The sequence below is a fragment of the Panthera pardus genome, unplaced genomic scaffold, assembly GCF_024362965.1.
Source record: "Panthera pardus isolate Hobbes unplaced genomic scaffold, ASM2436296v1 HiC_scaffold_20, whole genome shotgun sequence".
NCBI lineage: Eukaryota > Metazoa > Chordata > Mammalia > Carnivora > Felidae > Panthera > Panthera pardus.
This window is the reverse complement of record NW_026526766.1, coordinates 17,917,298-17,941,614: the sequence shown is the minus strand read 5'-3', so window position 1 is coordinate 17,941,614 and position 24,317 is coordinate 17,917,298. Positions and strand designations below refer to the sequence as shown.

The following is a 24,317-nucleotide window of genomic DNA, read 5'->3' as shown; positions in this document are numbered from 1 at the left end:
GGATTTCAAACAGAGAGGATCGTATGCAGGATAAGATATCATGCCTGCAAAGTGCCTACCTAGCTGAGCACCTAGCATGAAGTTGCCAATAAGTTATTATTATGACAATATATCTGCCTCTGCTTCAGCTCCCGTTCTCAACAGAGTATTCTAAACATGTTCAAATTATGTGTTTCTATGCCCATCTTAATTAGCTCTGATTGCATATTAGAATCACGTGGGGAGTTTTCAAAAGACAAGGATGCCCGAGACGTCCCCCAGACCAATGCGATCGGCAACACGGGGAGTGGGTCCCAGCATTGCATTTTACATCTCCCCAGGCAGTTCAAATGCACATCTAGGGCTGGAAACCACTGGCCTTCTCCATTTACATGTGAGCCCTTTGAGAGCAGACAACGTGGTTTAGTCTCTTTCATGTCCCCATCTTAGCCTGATGTCGATGCTCGGTAAACATGTCCTGGGCTAAATTTACAAAAATGAAAGGAAATTGTCCAAATCCCCAACTCTGGGCTCATGCGGACACCTTTCTGGGGCAGCAGATCAAAGCAAGGGCACCAGCATATTGTTATTCTCACAACAGGGATTTGAAAGAACGGGGTAAAGAAAGGTCAGGGTCCTTCTAGCTGACAGTTCACCACCCACTGACCACATGCCATTTATCACCAGTCCTATTTTCGACTCGTCAGTAGCCGAGGGATCAGAGAAGAGAAAGCAGGCTACTTGGGGGAGACTCTATCACTTAGAAAAGAAATAGCAACTTCTTCAGAAGAATTCCTTTGGTAGAAGGAGAAGGTCAGACGCTTGCCACGGGAAGATAATAGGCCAGAGGGGCAGAAGAGAGAAATCAGTAAAACACAGCGGGCACTTGTTTGGGACCCTCTCACGTACACTCATGTGACGCGAGACCTGGGCAGATACCAGTAGCAGTCCCAGTCATGACCGTGGTGAGAATGTCATTAGGGTGTTCACAATATTAGTCTCTCTCTCTCTCTCTCTCTCTCTCTCTCTCTCTCTTTTTCTGCAGGCACGTGGCAAGACTGCATTTCCCCATCCTGTGACCTCAGGCATGACCACGTGACTTGCTTTGGCCAACATCAACGTGAGCAGGAGTTACGAGTGTCGCATCGTGGGGAAAGCTTTAAGTCCCAGTGTGCTTTCTTTTGCCTTGACATGGGAAGGCATGCTCCATCCACCTGGGCGCTGGGTTGAGGACCACGAAGACCAGAATTCTCATCTGACCCATGATGGGGATGTAGCATGAATGAGAAAAAAATCTTTGAGTTCTTGAGATGCGGGGGGGGTCCTTTGTTATCAGGGCACAACCCTGCCTGTCCTAGGGCATACACATGACACAGAGTTTCTAAGGCCACTGTACTTCCTCTGTGAAAACAGTAAACAGAGTTACACACAGCTTGTGTAGGACTGACTAACTCCTCAGTTACTTCCCGTGTGCATAAAACTGGTCCAGTTCCAGCATTTCCTTAATCCTCAGTTTCTCTATCTGTAAAAATATTTGGATTGTAGATGTGAGAACACATCATCTACATGAAGTGTTTCGCAGTGTGTGGTGCACGGTGATGCTTGGTAAATATTAAGTTATACATAAAGGCCCCTCTTATTTGTGGCATCAACTGAAACAAATGATGGGGCAGCGGGAAGCACAAAACTATGCAGTAAATATTTGCTAAGTGAATTAATAACGAAAGCCAGGATGCATAAGTGGCCGGGACACTGCAAGATTTCTGCAAATTCTCCCAACACTGGGTTCTTTTTTTTTAAGGTTTTGTTTTTTCCAAACCCCATCTTTGAAATGAGGTATCATGTAGAAAATGAGGGGAGAAGGAGGCTCTATAAATAAAAACAGTTTATATATATTTTTTAAAGACATCACTGATGGATCTTGCCCGTTTCTCTTTTCTTCAGCAAATGGGTGACAGTGCATTTAGATTCTAATCCTTCTTCTGCGGCTGCCTTGTGTTTGGCCTTTTAAAGAAGAGGCATCCTGAGCTGTCCATGGAGGTGACGTAGGTAATCACCTCGGTCATGCACTAAGGGGGGCTGGCCAGTGAGTGATGCACTGGGTCCCCAGAAAGAAGTTCCTTTATGAATGTTGATTTCCGCTCTAACAGTCAGAAACTTTTTTCCAATTTAAAGATGCCAGGCTAGGGGCACCTGGGTGGCTCAGTCGGTTGGGCGTCCGACTTCGGCTCAGGTCATGATCTTGCGGTCCGTGGGTTCGAGCCCCGCGTCGGGCTCTGTGCTGACAGCTCAGAGCCTGGAGCCTGCTTCCGATGCTGTGTCTCCCTCTCTCTCTGCCCCTCCCCTGTTTATGCTCTGTCTCTCTCTGTCTCAAAAATAAATAAACATTAAAAAAAAAAAAAAGATGCCAGGCGAGTGGGAATTTTATTCCCCAGTGCCTTTGGTGTGGCAGGTACCCAAACTACTTGATATTGGTTCCCCCCCCCGCCGAAAGTTTTGGAAAAGGTCCAATGAGAGATCTGGGTACAAGGGAAATAAACAGAGATCTGGGATCACAACATCCGATTTGAAAAAGTCTGTATATTTGCTCCATTGGAAAATTAGAATGTGACCTTGTCTCAGAGGTTCGTTTCTTCTCTGAAAGAGGTCTCTCTCCTTAATAGAGACAGTAGCAAGGGTAAGTGCAACTCGAACTGAATACGGGACAGGGTGGTGAGAGCTCACCTCGTGTTCATGTGGAGGACAGAGGGTTATGGAGCCACTTTCTCAGAGAGCAAAGGAGATCCTGTCGAGGTGATTCAAACTGCAGAGATAAAGGGCAGTCGGGGAACCCAGAGCTCCCTGGGAGCATGCTTATCTGCCTACTCTGCTTCTGTTGTGGTTTCCCCTGTCTGCTCGGCCCAGTGTCAGAGCACTCCTGATGTAGGTCCTCAAGGCTGCCAGCTCCTGGTGAACAATGACCCCAAATGAATTTGCACGGCTACGATAGACAGTTTCGCTGTTTGGTGAATTCAGTTATGTCACCAGACTCAAAGCTGTAGCCCAATGAAGTACAATGGTTATAGTGTGTAGAACAGAGGAAAAGGGCAGGAAGTAAGGTTTTCTTTCATTATTCCATAAAGCACGATGCTCTTTTCTCTAGAACTAGAAGGGAAGAGCATTTGGTGATGTGGGTAAAATAGTGGTCAAACACTTGGGTTTTGGTCTTGGGCTTGGCAGAATCCATTCCTGGTTTTAGTAGTACCAGCTCCGTGACCTTATACGAGTTGCTTGACTGTTCTAAGCCTAATTTCTGCATCAGCAAAATGTGAACAACAATGACATCTGCTTCTCAGACTTAAATGAGGTATTACACTTCAAGAACTTAGGATAGCACCTGGAACATTGGTTAAGTGTTCAATAAATGCTCAAACAGTTAGGTTACTGGTATAGTTATTCCATGTTGAGACAGGAAGGAGGGAGGTTAAGAGGTTTACTCTCACGTCATAGGGTAAGGATAAATGCATATGTAAATGTGTTATCTATCACTACGTTTCCCTCGGTAGGGCTTGTACCATTCCGTCATTCTACCAGTAACAGAGAAGAATGTTTGTCTTCCTACAGCCGTGCCTGTGCAGTGCACCGTAAGCTTTTGAATTTTTGCCACTCTGATGGGTGAGAGATGGTCTGTCGTGATAGTTTTAATTTGCATTTCCCATACAATGAACAAGGCTAAGCATCTCTTCTTATGTGTAAGGGCCATTTGCTGAACATGATTTTTAAAACCTGGCTCCTTCTTCATAATTTCCTGGCTGTTACCTTAGATCCGGCTCCTGTTCCTTCATACTTGGATTTCTGGAATAATCTTCTAGCTGATTTCTCTGCCAACTGCCACTCTCCCTTTCAATTATCCTGAACCCAGGCAACAGTTACCAAGTTCATCTTCTGAAAACACTTCTCCAAAACATTCTCTCTCTCTCTCTGTCTCTCTCTCTCCCTTTTAAAGAACTTTCAATTATTCCTTTTTAGCCACAGAATAGCTTAAACTCATTAGTCCAGAATTCAAGATACGGTTTTCCACCACTTCTCTAAACTTCTTTTTGTTTGTTCTCCTATATTTACTTAACAGTACTCCCCCCTTATCTGTGGGGTATATGTTCCAAGACCCCCGTGGATGCCTGAAACCACGGATAGAACCAAACACTATACATCCTATGTTTTTTTCCTATATGTATATGCCTATGATAAAGTTTAGTTTATAAATGAGGCACAGTGAGTGGTTAACAACACCAACAATAAACTAGAATAATTATAACAATATATTGTAATAAAAGGTATGTGAATGTGGTGTCTCTCTCTCTCTCAAAAATATTTTATTGTACTGTTCTCCCTCTTCTTGTGATGATAAAATGCCACGGGATACGATGAAGGGAGGTGAATGACAAAGGCATCGTGACATAGCGTTAGGCTACAACTGACCTTCTGACAGTATGTCCGAAGGTGGATCATCTGCTTCTGGAACTCAGTTGACTGTGAAAAACTGAAACTGTGACGAGTGAATCCGTGGATAAAGGGGGACTAAACTGTATTCCCTCTGCAACATTGGTACTCTCGGTGTCCTAAAATCCCCAGCAAAAATTCTTCCCTCCAGACCTTTCTTCCTGCTGTTTTCCAGCTTGAAAGCCCCTCCGTAATGCTGCTCTGCCTTCTCATCTGTCTAAATTCCATGCAAGTTCTAAGTGTTAGCCTCTCGGAAGCCTTGTTGACCACTTCAGTGCTCAGAGCTTCCCTCCTTTTCTAAATTCTTTTGCTGCAGATGCTTGTCCCCTCCTTTGGCACTTAATTTATATGAGCTTTATCTTTCTAAAAATGTTTCTTATTTAAGAATAGTTGATATCCAAGGTTATATTAGTTCAGGAGCACAGCCTAGTGATTTAACACTTCTGTACATTACACGATGTGTGATGGCAGAGGGTTAGTTACCATCTGTCACTGTACGATGTTATTATAATATTGTTGACGATATTCCCTGTGCTGTACTTTCTGTCTCTGTGACTTATTGGTTGTATAGCTGGACGTTTATACTTCTTAATCCCCTTCACCTGTTTTTCCCACTCTCCACTCCCCTCCTCTCTGGCAACCAGCAAGTTGTTCTCTGTATGAGTCTGTTTCTGTTTTGCTCTTTAGATTCCACATACAAGTAAAATCATATGGTATTTGTCTGTCTCTATTATTTTTTCACTTAGTGTGGTACCCTCTAGGTCCGTCTATGTTGTCTCAAGTGACAAGAGCTCAATTTTTTTATGGCCGAATAATCTTCCAGTGTGTGTGTGTGTGTGTGTGTGTGTGTGTGTGTGTGTGTGTTTGTACCACTTCTTCTTTACCCACGCATCTACTGATGGACATGGGTTGCTTCCATATTTTGGTTATTGTAGATAATGCTGTAATAAACAGAGGGGTGCATATATCTTTATAAATTAGTGTTTTCATCTTTTTCGGATAAATACTCAGTATTGGAATTACTGGATCATATGGTAGTTCTGTTTTTAATTTTTTGAGGAAACACTCTACTGTGTTCCACAGTGGCTATACCAATTTATAGTCCTACCAACAGTGCACAAGCGTTCCTTTGTCTCCACATCTTCACGAATATTGTTGATTGTAGCCATTCTGACAGGTATAAAGTGATATCTCATTGTAGTTTTGATATGCACATCGTTAATAATTAGCGATGTTGAGCATTGTTTCAGTATCTGTTTGCCATCTGTATGTCTTCTTTAGAAAAATGTTTATTCATGTCCTCTGCCCATTTTTTAATTGGATCGTTTGGATTTTTTTTTTTTTTGGTGTTGAGTTGTATAAGTTCTTTATATATTTTGAATATTAACACTTTATTGGCTACGTATGATTTGCAAATATTGTCTCCCATTCAGTAGGTTGCCTTTTTGTTTTGTTGATGGTTGCCTCTGCTGGGCAAAATGTTTTTTATTTTGGTGTAATGCCAACAGTTTATTTCTGTCTTTATTCCCCGTGCCTGAGGAGATCTATCTATAAATATTTTGCTAAGGCTAGTGCCAAAAAAGACTACTGCCTACATTTTCTTTTAGGAGTTTTATAGTTTCGATCTTTAATCCATTAAAAAATTTTTTAAATGTTTATTTATTTTTGAGAGAGAGAGTGAGAGAGAGTGGAGGAGGGGCAGAGAGAGAGGGAGACACAGAATCCGAAGCAGGCTCCAGGCCCTGAGCTGTCAGCACTGAGCCTGATGTGGGGCTTGAACTCACGAATCACAAGATCATGACCTGAGCCGAAGTCGGATGCTTAACTGACTAAGCCACCCAGGTGCCCCTCTTTAATCCATTTTGAGTTTATTTTTGTGTATGGTGTAAGAAAGTGGTCCATTCTTTTGCATGTAGCTGTCCAGTTCTCCTAGCACCATTTGTTGAAGAGAATCTTCCCCATTGTACATTTTTACCTCCTTTGTTGCTGATTAATTGACCATATAGGTGACAGTTTCTTTTTGGGCTCTCTATTCTGTTATGTTGACCTGTGTCTATTTTTGTACTTGTACCATCTTGTTTTGATTATTATAGCTTTGTAGTATATCTTGAAATCAGGAAGCATGATACCTCCAGCTTTGTTTTTTCTCATGATTGCTTTGGCTATTTGTGTTCTTTTGTGGTTCTACACAAATTTTAGGATTGTTTTAGTTTTATTAAAAATGCTATTGGCATTTTGGTAGGGATTGCACTGAATCAGTAAGTTATTTTGGGTAGTATGGATGTTTTAACAATGTTAATTTCTCCAGTCCAAGAGCATGAAATGTCTTTCCATTTTTTGTGTTGTCTTCATTTTATTTAATCACTGTCTTATAGTTTTCAGAGTATAGGTCTTTCATCATTTTGATTAATTTATTCCTAGGTATTTTATTTTTTGCATTTGTAAATGAGATTGTTTTCTTAATTTATCTTTCTACGACTTTGTTATTAGTGTACAGAAATGCAACATTTTTCTGTATATTGATTTTATATGCTACAAATGTACTGAATTCATTGATTCTATTAGTTTTTTTGATGGAGTCTTTAGAGTTTTGTATGTATAGTATCATGTTGTCCACAAATAGTGACAGTGTTACTTCATTTCTGATTTGGATGCCTTTTATTTCTTTTTCTTGTCTGATTGCTGAGGCTAGGATTTCCAATACTGTGTTGAATAAAAGTAACGAGAGTGGATATTTTTGTCTCGTTCCTGATCTTAGAGGAAAAGCTTTCAGTTTCCACCATTGAGTATAATACTAGCTGTAGGTTTTTCATAGAAGACCTTTATAATGTTGAGGTATGTTCCCCCTAAATCCGTTCTATCGAGAGGTTTTATCACGAATGGATGTTGAATTTTGTCAAATGCTTTTTCTGCATTTATTGAGATGATTATGTTTTTTAATCTTTCATTTTGTTAATATGTATCAAGTTGATTGATTTATGAATATTGAACTACTCTTGTATCCTCAGAATAAGTCCTAACTGATCATGGGGAATGATCCTTTGAAAATATTGTTGAGCTCAGCTTGCTATTATTTTGGTGAGGATTTTTGTATCTATATTCATCAGGGATATTGGCCTGTAGTTTGTTTCCTTCCTTCCTTCCTTCCTTCCTTCCTTCCTTCCTTCCTCTCTCTCTCTCCCTTTCTTCTTCTTCTTCTTCTTCTTCTTCTTCTTCTTCTTCTTCTCCTCCTCCTCCTCCTCCTCCTCCTCCTCCTCCTCCTCCTCCTAGTGTCTTGTCTGGTTTTGTTATCAGGGTGATGCTGGCTTCATAGGATGAATTTGGAAGCATTCCTTCCTCTTCTATTTTTAGAACACTTTGATCCTATGGCCTTTTTCTTTTATTACAAGTACTTAAAAATTTTAAATTTGTGTATATTTTTCCCCAAGAGTAGGGACTAAAACCATTTAAATGAGAAAAAATTAATGGCTTTTTATTACCTACTTCTAAGCCATGATAAAGGCACGTTGACATCTATTTTATTGACAAGGTAAGGAAGTGAACAGATATTAGCAATTTTGATTCAAATCGATTAATAAGTCAGTGGTGTTGTAAGTATAGGCCCCAAATCTTATTTTATAATCAGGTATCGCCTATTGCTATATCTCCAAATTAAAACAAAACCAGAAAAGGCACCTCAAAGCATCAAGTAAAAATGACTCCATTTACTTATTCTCTCAATTAATGAAGAAATATAATTTAGAAATCTTTGATTTATCTTAGTTACAATTTCCATTCAAGATACCAGCTAGGAAGAGAAAGAATTTTGCATCCATTTTGGAACAAGAAGATATTATATAAAATGCTGTCTGTTTGTTTTCAGCCTAATAAAGAGGAGAAATCTAAGAGAGAACAGACTGGTGATTGCCAGAGGTAAAGGGTAAAGGATGTCAAAAGGAACAAAATTTTACTTCTAAAATGAATAAATCCTGGGAATATAATGTGTAGCATGATGGCTATAGTTAATAATACTGCATTGTATATGTGAAAGGTGCTAAGACAGTAGATTATAAAAGTTCTCATCACAAGAAAAAATAAGTCTGTAACTCTAAAGTGACAGATGTGAACTAGACTTATTGTGATGATCACAATGTCTATAAATATTGAATCACTACTTGTACACCTGAAACTAATGTAATTTTTGATGTCAGTTATATCTCAATAAAAAAGAAGAGAAATCTAACCCCATAATAATAAAAACACCCTCGTTCCATCCTAGAATAGCAAATTCAATATTTTCTTCAAAATACAACAGCCACTTTTTGGTCACGTTTCCTTTTCTCTCCTCTTTCTGGTAAGTCTTCGGAATGATAAACAACTCCACCCAGGAACTAGACAAGATTGGAGTCAATCTGGAATTTGAGTTCTTTTTCATTGGGTATAAAAAATCTTACTCTCTAGTTGCGCTAAATATCTGGAAAGGAATAAAAAGCTCAGAAAAAAAATCCACTATTTCCAACAACTAATCATTACATGGTGTAGAGAAAATGTCTCAAAGTGACTGATTTCACTTTTCTCTAACTCTTCTAGAGGTTGTCTGACTCTGGTTCAAAGATGAATCAACATTATGAAAATGGAAGAAAGTGGAGTTTTCTCTAATGGATGATATCCTGTCTCACAAGAAGAATCTGAGGAAAATCTATGGTACGTTATTCGTATCTTTTAAAATTTATATTTGCATTTTATTAAAATGATGAAATTTTATGGTTTACTAACCATGTCCTCTTCAGATCTCCCTAATGGTTCTAATATTTTGTGAAAAGCTATTTATTTCTTCATTGTGTGATTGATTTTCCCTTCTTGGCCCATAAACAAAGTTTGAATAGAGAAAACATCATATCTAGATCCCTGGGTGTCTTGAGCCACACATCTCCCCTCTAAGTTCCAGCAACTCTCAAATTCAATTCAACAAATATTATACATTTATTATATCCTAGGCCCTGCTGCTAGTTCTTTTGGTAGCACAGTGTATAAGTCACTGAACTTATTCTAAGTAGTTTAGCATCGAGGCAGAAAAATGTGTATGCACCAAATATTACACAGATCAGTTGTAAAGAGTATTATTGTTGGTTTGCAAATAAGAGGAGGAAAGAAAAGAGAATGAACTCAACTGCAGAGATCAACAGAGACCCCAGAAAGTGATAATTGACCTCGGCCAGGACAGTCTAAAAATACACAAAGTCCAACATATAGAAACTTTATACATTAAGAGAAATTTTCTAATTTAAAATGAGAAATTAGCACTTAGAACGTTCTAGTCACTCTCCTGTGATTCCCACTGAACAGTGTAGCTCTCTCTATTCTGGCAGGTTGCCTTGTAAAAGACTTGGTTCAAGGTATGTCGCTTCTAACAGCCAGAGGGGGCCTTCTAGTGGGATCACAACCGTTGTCAGCTTTGAATTCCCAGTATTCCAGTGAGCCCTCAACACTGTAGACAAAGTTTCCTAAAGGAGTGAATGAACTAAGAATTTCAGTAGTACACTGCGGAGGGAGTGAAACTTACTAATTTATCTCTTCTTACAAGTTGATTCCTTTGGATTTTGAGTCCCCAGATAGCCTAGGTCTGGTACAGATTTTATTTTTTCCCCAGGGGCTACACTTGGTCCCCTCTGTAGCCAGATCAGCTAAGGGAAGAGGGGGCGCAGCGTGTATCCTTAGTGATCATGGTTGTCATTGTTTCCAAGTTTTGAGATTTTACAGAGAGGCAGACACACACCCACACCCACCCACACACATACACACCCCTTTCTGTGATACACAAAGATGCTCGTTAGCATGGTCACGCAACATACAATAATAGCAAAGGTTGAAATGGAGACCACAAAAGTTAGCTGGGATGCGAAACCTGATGAGACGAGATGGTCTGAAGTAGGCAAAATGTGAAATCAAGACAGTCAAGACATTTATCCTGGCTCCCTGCAAGAAGGACCGCCTCCTATCACTTCACAAGGTACTCTGGAATTTGCTTATCTTTTCGACTTTAGTACTTTTATTACTTACGTTTAGGTCTATGTATGCTTCCCAGAAAATTAGCATTTTACCCTTAGATGGCTGATAAGCCTCTAAATGGAGCCCCTTCCTAAGTGTGATTTTCATTATTATGTTTTATTTTCCAAAGCATATGCCCCATTTCACAGTGCCAGGTAATGGCAGGATGGTATTCAAGGTCCTAAAAACTCTGTTTGGTAGTTACAGATATTATAGAAAATACATAATTTCCATTTAAGGTGGAAAGAATCCATGACAGTCATCAGATAAATGATAATTCATGTGTAATATTTAAGAATTCAAGGACATCTATTAGGTAAAAACCAATAAAAATTCTACTTAATCCTGCCACAGTCTGACCCCTTGCAACCTCATGAGTGTTTGACGAAGCCTTGGCTTCACCAGGCAGCTTATTAGAAACGTAATTCTCAGGCCCTACCTAGACCTGTGAATCAGAATTTGCATTTTAACAAATCCCCCATGGGATCTGTGTGCATATTAAAGTTTTAGAAGCAGACGTTAACCAATCATAGAGCTTCATGGAAATTCCATGAATAGAAATTACTCCATCAATCTTTAATTTAGGTTGGGTTTCCTTTCAAAGATCTACAGACCCAAATGTTAATTATTTTCAGTGACTTGACTAAGTTTACATTAAGATACATTCTTGGAATTTGGCACCCTCCCTATATTTAATTTTACACCCAATCCAACGCTTCTGTGTGGTGTAGACTCCCTCTCCTCCTTTCCACTGGAGAACCAGGTATGCATGGGGAGAAAGGGATCAGTGATTTGAATTAGAGAAGTATATGGAAGACTGACAACTGTTTGTTGTACGGTGGGGATTTTAACTCACTGTCACCATATTGCTTTCTTCTCAAAGGACTGTCTTAGGCTTCAACCAATAGAGTCATTCTGCAAAGGAAAATCCCTATACCCCTGACAAGTTTTTGTGAATCACATGCCAAGTGAGTTAGATTAATTAGGCATTTCTTTGCTTCAGTTCCTTTCTCTCACCATTGTTTCACTCCATATTTGTGACCTTAAGAAGCTAAGGAGAGGTCACGTCCTATACAACTGGAAATAGGTTGTGGATGTCCCCCACTAGATAGCTAACAACCAGAGGAAAAGATGCCTGTCCTTTCCTAAACTTGGGTTTCATTAAGATAAGTGACCTCTCCTTTGCCTCAAAAGGGAACATGTCTTGCAGTGACCCTGTCTCATGGGAGTGAGCCTGCTTAGTGGGCACTGATGGTGACATTGGTGATAACAATGAGGATGTGTGGGGGAAAAAGAAAAAAAAATGCTATATCAACTCTTTAGGAAAAAAAAACCAAGTGGCATACCCAAGTTGCATCCCAGGCATCCTTCTTCACAAGGCACACACTCTCCATAGTCTGGGTCTTGGACTTCACCTGTACAAGAAGAGGGAGAAACACGATTCACTTTAGTGAGTGGAGAAACGTTAATTGTTGTGAAAATATATTGGTGTGTAGCTTATCTTCTGCCCCTTCTCTTTTCTCAGAGACAAAAAAGTGTGATTCTTTTAGCTGTTTCTTTTAGTTTTTACCTCCAAATTTCTAAGTAACATGATTATGATGCTGCCTTGTAAGTTTATTCTTAGGCACAACCTGTAGTAGTAAAGACTAGCTTTCTTTCGCCAATACTCCAACAAACACAGACATACATACGTTCCATCCTCCCAAGTTACAGATTTTGCTAGATTAATACTCAGCATTTATATTATGATTATACTATTATTATTCATGTTCTGATGACATTGAGGTTCTTTTTTTTAAATTTTTTAACATTTATTTATTTTTGAGAGACAGAGCATGAGCGGGGGAGGGGCAGAAAGAGAAGGAGACACAGAATCTGAAGCAGGCTCCAGGCTCTGAGCAAGCAGCACAGAGCCCGACGCTAACGCTGAGATCATGACCTGAGCTGAAGTCGGATGCTTAACTGACTGAGCCACTCAGCTGCCCCAACATTAAGGTTCTTGCACACCTTTTTGTTTTCTCTTGTGCTCATATCTGTCTGGGTTCTTTATTTGTTTTCTCAATATCTGTCCTTGATGCGTCCTCAACTGTACCCTAAGCAGAAATCTTCCCGCTATCGCATTAGTATCTTTTTCACCATCGTCCTGCAGATTCCTTTCATCCTCCTCCTTTGGATGAATTCTCTGGACCTTATATTTTCTTATTTCTTGTCCTATTTTTTTGGTGGAATACACCCTCTACAAATCATTTTCCCAAGAAAGGATGGATGCATGGGAGGTAAAGTTTTCGAAAACGTGCGCGATTGAAAATAACGTTTTTTCTGCCCTCACACGTGACTCATGGCTTGACCAAATTTAGGCTTTAAAGGAGAAATACTTTCTTTTCTCAGAAGGTTAAAGTTTTTGTTCCATTTTCATGTTTCAGTTTCCAGGCTTGTTGAGAAGTTCAATGCCATTCTGATAGCCAATCCTTTTTGTATGATCTCCTTTATTTTCCCCTAGAAGTTTTAAAGATTTTCCTTTTGCAGAAAAAAAAAAAATCTCAGATTTCCAGATTCTTACAATCATGTGTCTTGGTGTGTGTCCTTTTAAAATCCATTATGCTGAACATGCAGAGGGCTTGTTCAATCTGGAAATTCATGTCCTTCCGTTCTGGGATTTTTCAGAATTAGTTCTTTGTTAATGTTCTCTCTCCTGTTTCTGCTGTTTACTCTGAAAAACCTATATTATTTTTTTTTTCTTTCAAGTTTTTATTTAAATTCTAATTAGTTAACATGTAGTGTAATATTGGTTTCTGGAGTAGAATTTAGTGATTCATCACTTATATCTAACACCCAGTGCTCATCACAACAAATGGCACCCTTAATGTCCATCACCCATCTAGCCCATCCCCCCTCCCCCCCATCAACTTTCAGTTTGTTCTCTATCATTAAGAGTCTTTTACGGGAAAACCTATATTATTTGAATTCCTGGGTGATCCTTTATTTTTCTTCCCTCTTCTCCCTTTTCTCCTTTTACTTTTTCTTTTGGTTCTACTGTTTCAGTGACTTTAAAATTTTTATCTTTCTACCTCTCTTCTTCATTCTCATTTTCCTATAATTTTTTTTTCAAAAAAATTTCCACGATCATATTTTTATTTTCTGAATATTCTTTTTTAAACGTACTTTTAAAATTATGTGTTTCAAGTATACATTATAATTTGCTCTCTGTATATACTGCAAAATGATCATCCCCCAAAATCTAGTTACCATCCATCACCCTACAATTGGTCCCCTTCAGCCCTTCTCCCACCCCCATGCCCCCTTCCCTCTGTTAATTCCAATCTGTTCTCTGCATCCCTGAGTTCGTTTGTTTTGTTTCTTAGATTCTGCATATGAGTGAAATCATGTGGTATCTGTCTTTCTCCTGAGTTATTCCACTTAGCATAATACTCTCATGGTCCATCCGTATTGTAAATGGCAAGATTTCATTCTTTTAAAAAATGGGTCAACTTTATGCATTCATCCCTTGATGAACATTTAGCTTGTTTCAGTTTCTTGGCTATTGTAAATAATGCTGTGATCGACATAGAGAGGCGTATGTCTTTTCAAATTAGTGTTTTCATATTTTTTTCAGGTAAAAACCCAGTAGTGGAGTAGTGGGATCAAATGGTAGTTTTATTTTTAATTTTTTGAGGAATATGCATATGTTTTCCACAGTGACTATGTCAATTTATATTCCTACCAACAGTGTATGAGAGTTCCCATTTCTCTACATTTTCTCCAACACTTGTTATTTCTTGTCTTTTTGATAATAGCCATTCTAACAGGTGTGAGGTGATATCTCATCGTGGCTTTGATTTGTGTTTCCCTAAAAATTAGTGATGCTGAATGAACATCTTTTAATGTGCTCGTTGGCCATGAATAGAAGTATTTATTTTTTTTAAATGATTTATTTATTTTTGAGAGAGCACAAATGGGGAAGGGGCGGGGATAGGGGGACAGAGGATCTGAAGTGGGCTACGCGCTGACAGCAGTGAGCCCGATGTCGGGCCTGAACTCACGAACTGTGAGATCATGACCTGAGCCAAAGTTGAGGGCTCAACTGACTGAGCCACCCAGGCACCCCCATACTTTGTCTTTTTAAATCTGCCTTTCTAAATCCTTTTTTTTTTTTTTTTAAGTTTTAAAGCCTATACTACATTAGTAAACACAAGCAGAAAAGGAATGAGTGTCTTATTTATTCTACAAACATCTTGGAACTCTTTGCAGCATTAGACCAGGCAAAATTCTTACATAGAGCAGAGAAAGTCTGTAGCATTCTTAATGGAAAGGGGAAAAAAAAAAAACAACACTACAAGTCCTGTTTTCTAATTTCTGTCTTCCCATGTACGATAAGGGATTGGGCAATAGCAGTAACACATACGATTCATAGAACACTGAATATTTTCAAGTAGCTTTAGATAGGCTTATTTTCATTGGCTTCTCACAGGAACCATCGTGGTGCAATGCTCACCCTTTCATACATGAAGAAAACAAGGCATAGAAAAATTAGACTGATTTCGCACAGGGTCCCATACCTAGTAATTGGGAAGGAGAACATTGTCAGGACTTTTAGGTTCTTATCTGATTTTCTCTCCATTATATCGTGCCCACGAACTCTCAATTCAAGATCAGTTTCTCTGTGATTAGTTGCATTCCTGTGTCTCCGGGATGGGTCTTGGGGAACCCAGAGAAAGGTGTGCGGAGGGAGAGAGAGGAGCAGTCGTCACCGTCCCCACTGCACATATAGTCACATAAAGTCATCCCGGGTGCCAACATTAAAACCTGGAACACAATGCAGATCTCTGGGACGTCCAGGGTGTAGCTCCTCATGCTACATCCTGGTGCAAGACAGTGGCTCGGAGCAGACTTACCTTGTCCACACGCCAACTTCTGGCAGGTATGGTTGGTGGGCACTAGGAGGTAGCCTCCCGCGCATCGTATACAGATGTGTGCGTTGTGGCAAAGCTCACAGTTGTCAGGGCAGGGCAGGCAGGTGTACCCCTCAGCAGGGTAGTAGCCTGCTGGGCAGCTCTCCCAACACTCCCCCTGATACAGGAAGCGCTCCTGGCCATGCTTATCTGAACAGATGGAGGGGCAAGAAAAAGAAGAAAAATGTACGAAATTAACCATGAAGCTAATATAACCTAAGATTTTTTTTTTTTTTTTTTTAATGATGTAACTGAGTATTTTGGCTCCTCGGGGACCAGGAGTATATAAGAATTCATTTAGTGAAAAGTACAATATCTATATACTTATCGTAGAAGAGTTTTCATTGTGGGGAATAATTTTTCAACATTTTGTGTATTTGAGCCAATAGGGACTATTCCCTGGGATGTCACTGCGAAAGCAGAAACCACAGTCCGTGGATAACTATGAGTCAGAGTGTGTTTCATCTTCCCAAGGGCTCCTTTTGGTATCTGTGGAAGCTGTCAGACTTGGGAGCTATAGAGATCCTGTGACAATAAACAAATGCTTACCGATAGAACCATTTTTGGAAGAGGGCAGTCTTTTAGAAAGAGTCTGAATTCTGTTGTCAAAATCACACGCTTGTGTTAACTGTCTAAAGTCTGAATTTTTGCAGAGTTACCAACTCCTATGAAGACAGTGTATTAAAGCGCTAGACCAAGCACAGCTTTTTGGTTCCTTGAATGGATTTTTTCAAAGTCCCGAGCTTCTGACAACATTGGAGTCTACATGGAAAAAATAACCGTACGTCTAGTATAAGACGATGGGAATTTGGTTTGGGAGGGAATAGAAAATTCAAACCAATTATAAACTCACAGTTAACAAAAAAATCATTATAATAAGTGTGTGTGCATATATTGCTGCCCTCTACAACTTTGAGTGGGGGGAACGTTATCCTTTAAGGGAAGGAGGATGCTTGGGAGGATATGACGTGCATTTGGTGATTCTACAGCTACACGTCAGAACGGAGCACAAACCCCCGATCTGGTGGAACATGGAATCTTGAGACCACAAAAGGGTCAACCTTCCAAGCCATGTTCTTCTCAGACACATTATGAAACCCTAGCAAACCCCATGTCCACCAAGATTCATTCAGAAAACATCCTGTTTTTCGGAGGGCCAAACTTCTCAGATATAGGTAGGAAGATTTGAAGAGAACAGTGAAAAGTATGGTATTGGCACAAAAGCAGACACATAGGCCAATGGAATAGAATAGGGAACCCAGAATTGGACCCAAAAATGTATGGCCAACTCATCTTCGACAAAACAGGAAAGAGTATCCAATGGAAAAAAGATAGTCTCTTTAGCAAATGGTGCCGGGAGAACTGGACAGCAACATGCAGAAGAATGAAACTGGACCACTTTCTTACACCAGACACAAAAATAAACTCAAACTGAATGAAAGACCTAAATGTGAGACAGGAAGCCATCAAAACCCTAGAGGAGAAAACAGGCAACAACCTCTTTGACCTCAGCTACAGCCATTTCTTACTCGACACATCTCCAAAGGCAAGGGAATTCAAAGCAAAAATGAACTATTGGGACCCCATCAAGATAAAAAGCTTTTGCACTGCAAAGGAAACGATCAAACTAAAAGGCAACTGATGGAATGGAAAAAGATATTTGCAAATGACACATCAGATAAAGGGTTAGTATCCAAAATCTGTAAAGAACTTACCAAACTCCACACCCGAAAAACATAATCCAGTGAAGAAATGGACAGAAGACATGAATAAACACTTTTCCAAAGAAGACATCCAGATGGTCAACAGACACATGAAAAGATGCTCAACATCACTCACCATCAGGGAAATACAAATCAAAACTACAATGAGATACCACCTCACACCTGTCAGAATGACTAAAATTAACAACACAAGAGACAACAGGTGTCGGAGAGGATGTGGAGAAAGGGGAACCCTCTGGCACTGTTGGTGGGAATGCAAACTTTGCAGCTGCTCTGGAAAAGAGTGTGGAGGATCCTCAAAAAATTAAAAATAAAACTACCCTATGACCCAGCAATAGCACTCCTAGGAATTTACCCAAGGGATACAGGAGTGCTGATGCGTAGGGGCACTTGTACCCCAGTGTTTATAGCAGCGCTTTCAACAATAGCCCAGTTAGGGAAAGAGCCTAAATGTCCATCAACTGATGAATGGATAAAAAAAGATGTGGTTTATATATACGATGGAATACTACTTGGCAATGAGAAAGAATGAAATCCTGCCATTTGCCACAACGTGGATGGAACTGGAAAGTATTATGCTGAGTGAAATAAGTCAGTCAGAGAAAGACAGATACCGTATGTTTTCACTCATATGTGGATCCTGAGAAACTTAACAGAAGTCCATGGGGGAAAGGAAGGGGAAAAACTAGGTACAAACAGAGAGGGAGGCAAACCACGAGACTCTTAAATACAGAGAACAAACTGAGGGTGGACGGGGGGTGGGGGGAGAGGAAAAATGGGTGATGGGCATTGAGGAGGACACTTGCTGGGATGAGCACTGGGTGTTGTATGGAAGCCACTTTGACAATAAATTATATTTTAAAAAATGAAGAGAACAGTGGGAAGCTCCTCCCTCTTCCATCCGGCAATCCATCCGAGGATGGGCTCAGATATCAGAAGCGATGTTCTCCAATCCCATTTGTATTGTTCAGACATGGCTTTATTATTTGAACCACTTTGGGTATTACAACTTGAGTTTAAAAAACAGACTTGGATGGTCTTGGGATTTAAAGAACATGGACCCTGTAAAGGAGTTCGCATAGATGCCTGGACCCTGGGCAGCTCTCCCCACAGGTTTGGTCCAGGGTTACACCGAGATTTGCTCACATTTCTAATAGCCTGGGTCGTATGGCAGCGCATTTAGCTCTGGCTGATAATTTGGATATCCCATTGATCTAAATACCATGCATAAATGGTTGGCTACTTGCCCAGAGTCTCGGAATTTAAATTATTGTGATGATATATAAGAGAAGCTGGTTCTAACAGTAGAAGGGGGGATATTTTTGCTGGGTGCTACACCTCATGTGATCATATGAAACAAGATATAAAGTGCAAGAAACTCTGCGAGAGCTTCCGATTGGCTTTCGTTTACACGTGAGAGCAATTCGCTATTTCCGGAGCATCTCTTACGGCTCAATTTCGTCACGAGAGAAGATAGACTAATGTGAAGATACCACATGTCTTTGGGAAGAAAGGAAGGTTGAAGGCGGAAGGCAAGAGGGGGAAAAAGGATTGCGGGAAAGGATGAAAGAAAGGCCGAGGGACCCTGAAAATAAACCGTGTGAAGTCCACTTCAACGTGTTTCTTACTGTAGCTGCTGGGGTGGGGGGTGGGGGGTCGATTTTAGCTTTGCGTTGGTTCAGTTTGGTAGAGAACAAATCTGGAAAAGAACTTAGAGTGAATCTTCACCAACACAGCGGAGCTGGCGGTTGGCACCTCCAAAAGGATTCAGACCTAAATTCTTAATAGCGTTACAATTGCGCAAAGGTGAGATTTCTCCAGACTGATGGGAAACGCTGTGTAGATGGGACTCCCTAGTCAGAGGGTTTCAGGCTTTTATTAAAGCCTGCCGATACGGAACTGCGTCTGTCCAATCATCCCTTGTTGTTAGCACTGTTTCACCTGCTGGCTGTGCTAATACAAGTATGAGGGACACCGAGCTCTTAAGAGGAGAGAACCCTGCTAATCAGAGCTTGCTCAACAGTACCCTCTCCAGCAAGCCTTTTCTGCTGGCTCATAGCTGAAAGGGATGCTTCTTCTCTGACTTGTGGTAGGATGCCTTCCTTCGTTTGGTCTTTGATATATTCTCGTTGTACAATACCTAAACACAACCCCCTCTGTTAGAGCGTCCACTCCTTGAGGGCAGGCGTCATACAGTCATTTAGTGCATTTTCCACGGCAGCTCTGTGTAGCGACCTGTACGTGCGAGAGTTACGGTGCAATTTTGTGAAGACGGGGAGTAAACCGACTTTTAGACAAAAAATGCAGAGGAGACATCAAAGCGTTTTATGTGTGGACTGGTCCGCGAAATTACGGGATGCTGCAAACATTTCAGACATTTGTTCAGTATTCAAGTGAAACCTTAATTTTGTACTATGCGTGAAGATTTAGTATGTTTCAAGTGTGCAAGGGATTTTGGATGCCGTCTTGTCTATGTGTCCCCTCTCCTTTTCTTTTCTTTTTTTTTTTTTCTTTTCTTTTCTTTTCTTTTCTTTTCTCTTCTCTTGTCTTCTCTTTTTTTCTTTTTCTTTTCTTTTCTTTTCTTTTCTTTTCCTTTCCTTTCCTTTCTTTTCTTTTCTTTTCTTCTTTTTTTCTTTTACAAATAAGGAGAGACTTAAAGAGGTGGAGAGACTGGTTTAATATCTTCTAGTTCATCAGTAACCAATCAGGAAGTAGGTCCCCTCGTGGCTGGTTCTGGCATTCTTTCTCCTGAACCATTGATTCAGTTATATTGTGGGCCTTCCACCTGCCGAATGCTCTCCTCGCACTCGAGCTGGTGCTCAGTTAGACACTGTCCGCTGCTCTTATAGGACATAGAGCTTTACGGACAAGACAGATATCAAGTTTGAGGACACCTGTAAAGGGGTTAAGTGGAGGCTCTCAGGATGCACGTATGGAGCGGTCCCAACCGAGACAGGAGATTGGGGCAGCCCTCATGGAGGGAATGAAGTTGACACGGAGACCTAAAAAGTAAACAGAGGCCAGGCAGACAGCGAGTGGGGAACATCTCCAGGGAAGCAGTTTTGCATCTAGAGAAATTCACATGCCCACAGGAGGAAGTAGGTGCAAATAATGAGTGGTAACAGTAGCAGTGAGGGTAGTAGTTAATATTTACTGAGTATTTTTCATGTGGTCAGCCTGGTTTTAAGCGATTTGGTATTTTATCTCATTTAATCTCATTTCATTTTCATAATAACCTTAAAAGTAGAAACCCTTTATCACCCTCTTCGAGATGAGGAAGGACACAGAAGGAGCAGCCTCACGAGAAAATTTGACATAGGTCCATTTTGTTTACATAAGAAACGCAAAAAAAAAAAAAAAATTAACTTGCACCAAGAAATGCGTTGTCCCCCATTTTCCTGCAAATGCATGCTGCTCGCGATTCGTTCTTCATTTTTCTTGGCCTTATCACAAGCAAGAATAAAGATGAATCATTCTTTTTTCACCGGGACAAAACAAAAACAGAAGCAAGAACGAAAGCCCGGGTTGTTCTTTGAAAGTTTTCAATATTTAAAAAAAGTTTATTTATTTTGAGAGAGAGAAGGAGTGGGAGGGGCAGAGAGGGAGGGATAGAGAATCGCAAGCAGGCCCCACACTGGCAGCGCAGAGCCCTACGCGGGGCTTGAACACGCGAACTGTGAGATCATGACCTGAGCAGAAGCCAAAAGTCAGACGCTTAACTGACTGAACCATCCAGGTGCCCCTGAAATTTACCAATTCTTAAATACGGCTTAAATGTTAAAAGTATCATGGGAGTCAAATAAAATATGAAGCTGACTCATGTGAGGTCAACGTTGGGGGCAGGCGTATGAGGGGAGTCAAGGGTCAAACTGCAGAGGACCTTTGAGATCACGGAGTATAATCCAGTGACAGCAGAGACTTAGACTTTTTAAGGTGGGACACAAAAAGTTCTATTTTTGTGTTGAAACCATTCCTTTGTTTCTGCAGTAGGGCTCTGACAACTTCTAAATGGCATAGCTCAGGGCTGAAGAGACCCTAACACAGTGTCTATTTCAATATTTCTCTTAAAGACTGAGTCCATCTTCCTTAACATCCTAGCTTCTCACTTTGACCTCAGGAAATCTTAGCTTCACTGTCTCATGTCTAACATCATGTCTGCATGACCTTTCTTTCCCCTTCTCCAGAAAGACACCTCTTAGCTTCTCTCTCATCTCCTTAGGGGCAGTGAGTCTGCGTCTACAACAATGTGAACTCGTTTCCTGACGAGAAGCAGAAGCTTCAAGGTCATGCACACTCTCCAGTGAACGGCCGCCTAATAACCCCTTGTCCCCGGAGATGAGGCTTCTGAGTCAAACCAAGTTATGGCCAGTGGGAGGACAGGTTTGAAGAAAGGAAGAAGAGAAGAGCTAGATTTCCTCACCTACTCCACAGGAAGTGCAGTTGGAAGGCTCATTTCCTTGGCATTCTTGGCAGGTGTAATGGCACAAATGGCATTGGTTCTGAAATTCAAATTTCCCTGAGGGACATTTGAAAACGCAGTGGCCATTGTCAAGAATCCTAGAGAAAGAGCAGATTTCAGAGTTTGTAAGGGTGACTTTCTGGAATGGCTGTAAGTGTTAGGACATGTGGTGTTCACGTTTCACTGCACAGACTTGGTTTCATCGTTCCAGAAACAAGGGCGAATGCCTGGGACTGATCATCTTAGAACATGTGGAATATTAGTCATGTACCCATCCTTGGCCCAAGGTTTGGACCCAACAGCAGGCATGCCAGAAACTGGCTCGGGATGCAACCGTGATTCTGGTTCCAAACAAGCTAACCAGTGCCTGCAGGGATTAAACCCATATTGTGGGGCCTGGCCAAACATAGTCAACAATCAGATGGAGGTCTTTAAACTTTCAAGACATTAAATAGGCCTCTGGATCCAGAGGCCTTGGAGAAAATATTATTCCTTTAGTTAACAGCATGCCCACACTTTACAAGGGAGATGTCAACATCAAGGGCTCTCAAAGGGTAGAACGAAACACTGTCCTGTAGCTTACATGCTACTTATCAACTTGGCCTATGCACATGGCAAGTGATCAATGAACTGATTTTGAGTGTCATTTTTGCAAGCACTTCTTGAGGTATCAAGTACCATTTTTTTTTTTAAATTTTGTTTGCAAACACCTACAAGGACCCCCCAGATAGGATAGCGTGTGGGCTTATAAAACCTTTTGACTTTATGCACATACAATCCGTATCACAGTATTTTCATAGTTTTGCTTCTTTTCTTCCTTTGCAAAGTAATTCCAAGAGCAAATGTGGTTAAGTAAGTGGTAGCCAAGAATTTGGCTCTTTCAGATACAAAATGTTCCCCAAGTGCTAGAGTCAGGTAGGTAATATGGATAGATGGAGGGAGCTGTAGGGCTCCACCCCCAGAGTTTCTAATTCAGTCGTCTTTGGGGGAGGGAGCTGAGAATTTGTGGTTTTTCAATTCCTGGGTGGTGCTCATGCTGCTGGTCTAGGGAGACATTTTGAGAGCCACTGTTCTCCCTTCAGCAGAAGAATGAGAGAGAATGGAGTACTGTGGAATCTGTTAAGTGATTCGTAAGTAACACCGGCGGTGCCCAATTGGGTCCGTTAGAGCTTCCTTCCGGTAGTCGTTACTGTATCCCTTGTGAGGCGAACTGAGCCTGTAGTGCGCCTGTTTCCCCCGAGGGTATGACGTTGGCATCCAGGCCTGAGAGCGTGGAGGGCCTGTCAGCAAAGGTAAGGCTTCTTTCTCTCTCTACCACCTCCTTCCACCCAAGCTGGATGTATCATGGAAGGTCAGGTGTAGGCCCGGGGTGCCCTGGCTTGGCTGAATCCCACCATTTCCAGCTATAGCTAGAGGCAGCCCTGAACTGGAAATGGGCATTTCAGTCACGGGTTGGGAGGAAGTTGGAGTAGGAGCAAGGTGACCTGACCTAGCGTGTTGCTTGCAACCTTCCAATGTGTCGCCCCGAAAGCCCGTGTCATTTGCATGTGTTGGGAACAATGGGAAAGCCACCTGGTTCTTGCGTTCTCCGCCTTTCAGGTTCTTGGTCACCATCCCCCGCACTACTGGAGTGAGCCATCCTTTTGGCCACTGCAGAGCCTGGAGTCCCCGCCCTAAACAGACACGTATGCACATCTGTTCGTCCGTGGCAAAACAGATGCCCTGCACCATGGTGTATAATGAGAAGGCTGTGCTCCCAGCCCAGACTTTAGTTGACGGCACTAATGCGAACTGGGAATATCCCAGCCCCACCCTGGCTCTGGTTTCTGGGCTAGAAGATTTTTCAAGGGATAATTTGGATGGGACTATCTAAAAAAAAAAAAAAAAAAAAAAAAAAAACAACCAAAAAAAACCTCCCTTTAAGAAAAACTGCGTAAGAGCTTTCTGAGGTTTTTAAACAAGGAAGCTGCTAGATGCTCTGCTGGAAGAGAGAATGGGGACATTTATTTGTGAGGATTCTTTTTCCCCCCCCCCCCCCCGCTAAACTTAGTTGAAAAAGGGATGAAAAGTATATCATCATCTTTGTCTTTTATAGAAAGATGATGGATTTGTTTAGGGGGAAATCATTTCTCTTCATTTCTCTTGGGAGAGGTGATCTAATACTCTCCATGATGGGAACCATTTAGAAGCATCCAGAACGTGGGGGTGGTGGGCTGGAGAGCGAAGCCGATGGTGTAATACTTCTGTGTTTATGTATGGAGGAGGCTGCATTTCTGACTTGAGTACTTGATTTTAAGGAAATGCCAAGCACATAATTGTGCTTTGAAATACCTGCTTTCGTATCGACCCTAAGGAAAGCACAGGCGATATACACAGTTTGTTGTTGTTGTTGTTTTAATATAAGAACGTGATTCTTTTTAGAGATCTAAAAAGAGAAGGAAAACCGTCATGCTTAGGTAAAGGCACTGAATTACATCATCCCCTCCATCCCCCATCCTCGTCAAGGAAAATTGCTAAGGAGCTTGAGAAAAGTACCATTTTAAGCGGCACAGATTTTTTCACTGACAGCAACAAATCTTCCCTAATGGAGGAGAATAGATACCCCGCTCTGGGCTCCATGGGGCTGATGACAATTTCCTTTAAAGCCAACTCAAGCCATCTCTAGGACAGCCAGTCATCCAATCTGTGGATTTCTGAGAG

The 24,317-nt window shown here is 41.1% G+C and overlaps 1 protein-coding gene across 2 annotated transcripts in view; it reads right to left on the bottom strand.

The window, feature by feature from the left end:
* The window catches only part of PCSK5 (proprotein convertase subtilisin/kexin type 5), a 444,612-nt gene that overhangs the window by 72,074 nt on the left and 348,221 nt on the right, over positions 1 to 24,317 (bottom strand). For both annotated transcript variants that reach the window (XM_053907817.1, XM_019463577.2), the window contains exons 22-24: positions 21,579 to 21,715; positions 15,378 to 15,584; positions 11,832 to 11,900 (exon numbers count right to left, since the gene is read on the bottom strand). In XM_053907817.1, the coding sequence (XP_053763792.1) occupies positions 11,832 to 11,900; positions 15,378 to 15,584; positions 21,579 to 21,715 (413 nt within the window). The remainder of the gene's footprint in view (positions 1 to 11,831; positions 11,901 to 15,377; positions 15,585 to 21,578; positions 21,716 to 24,317) is intronic.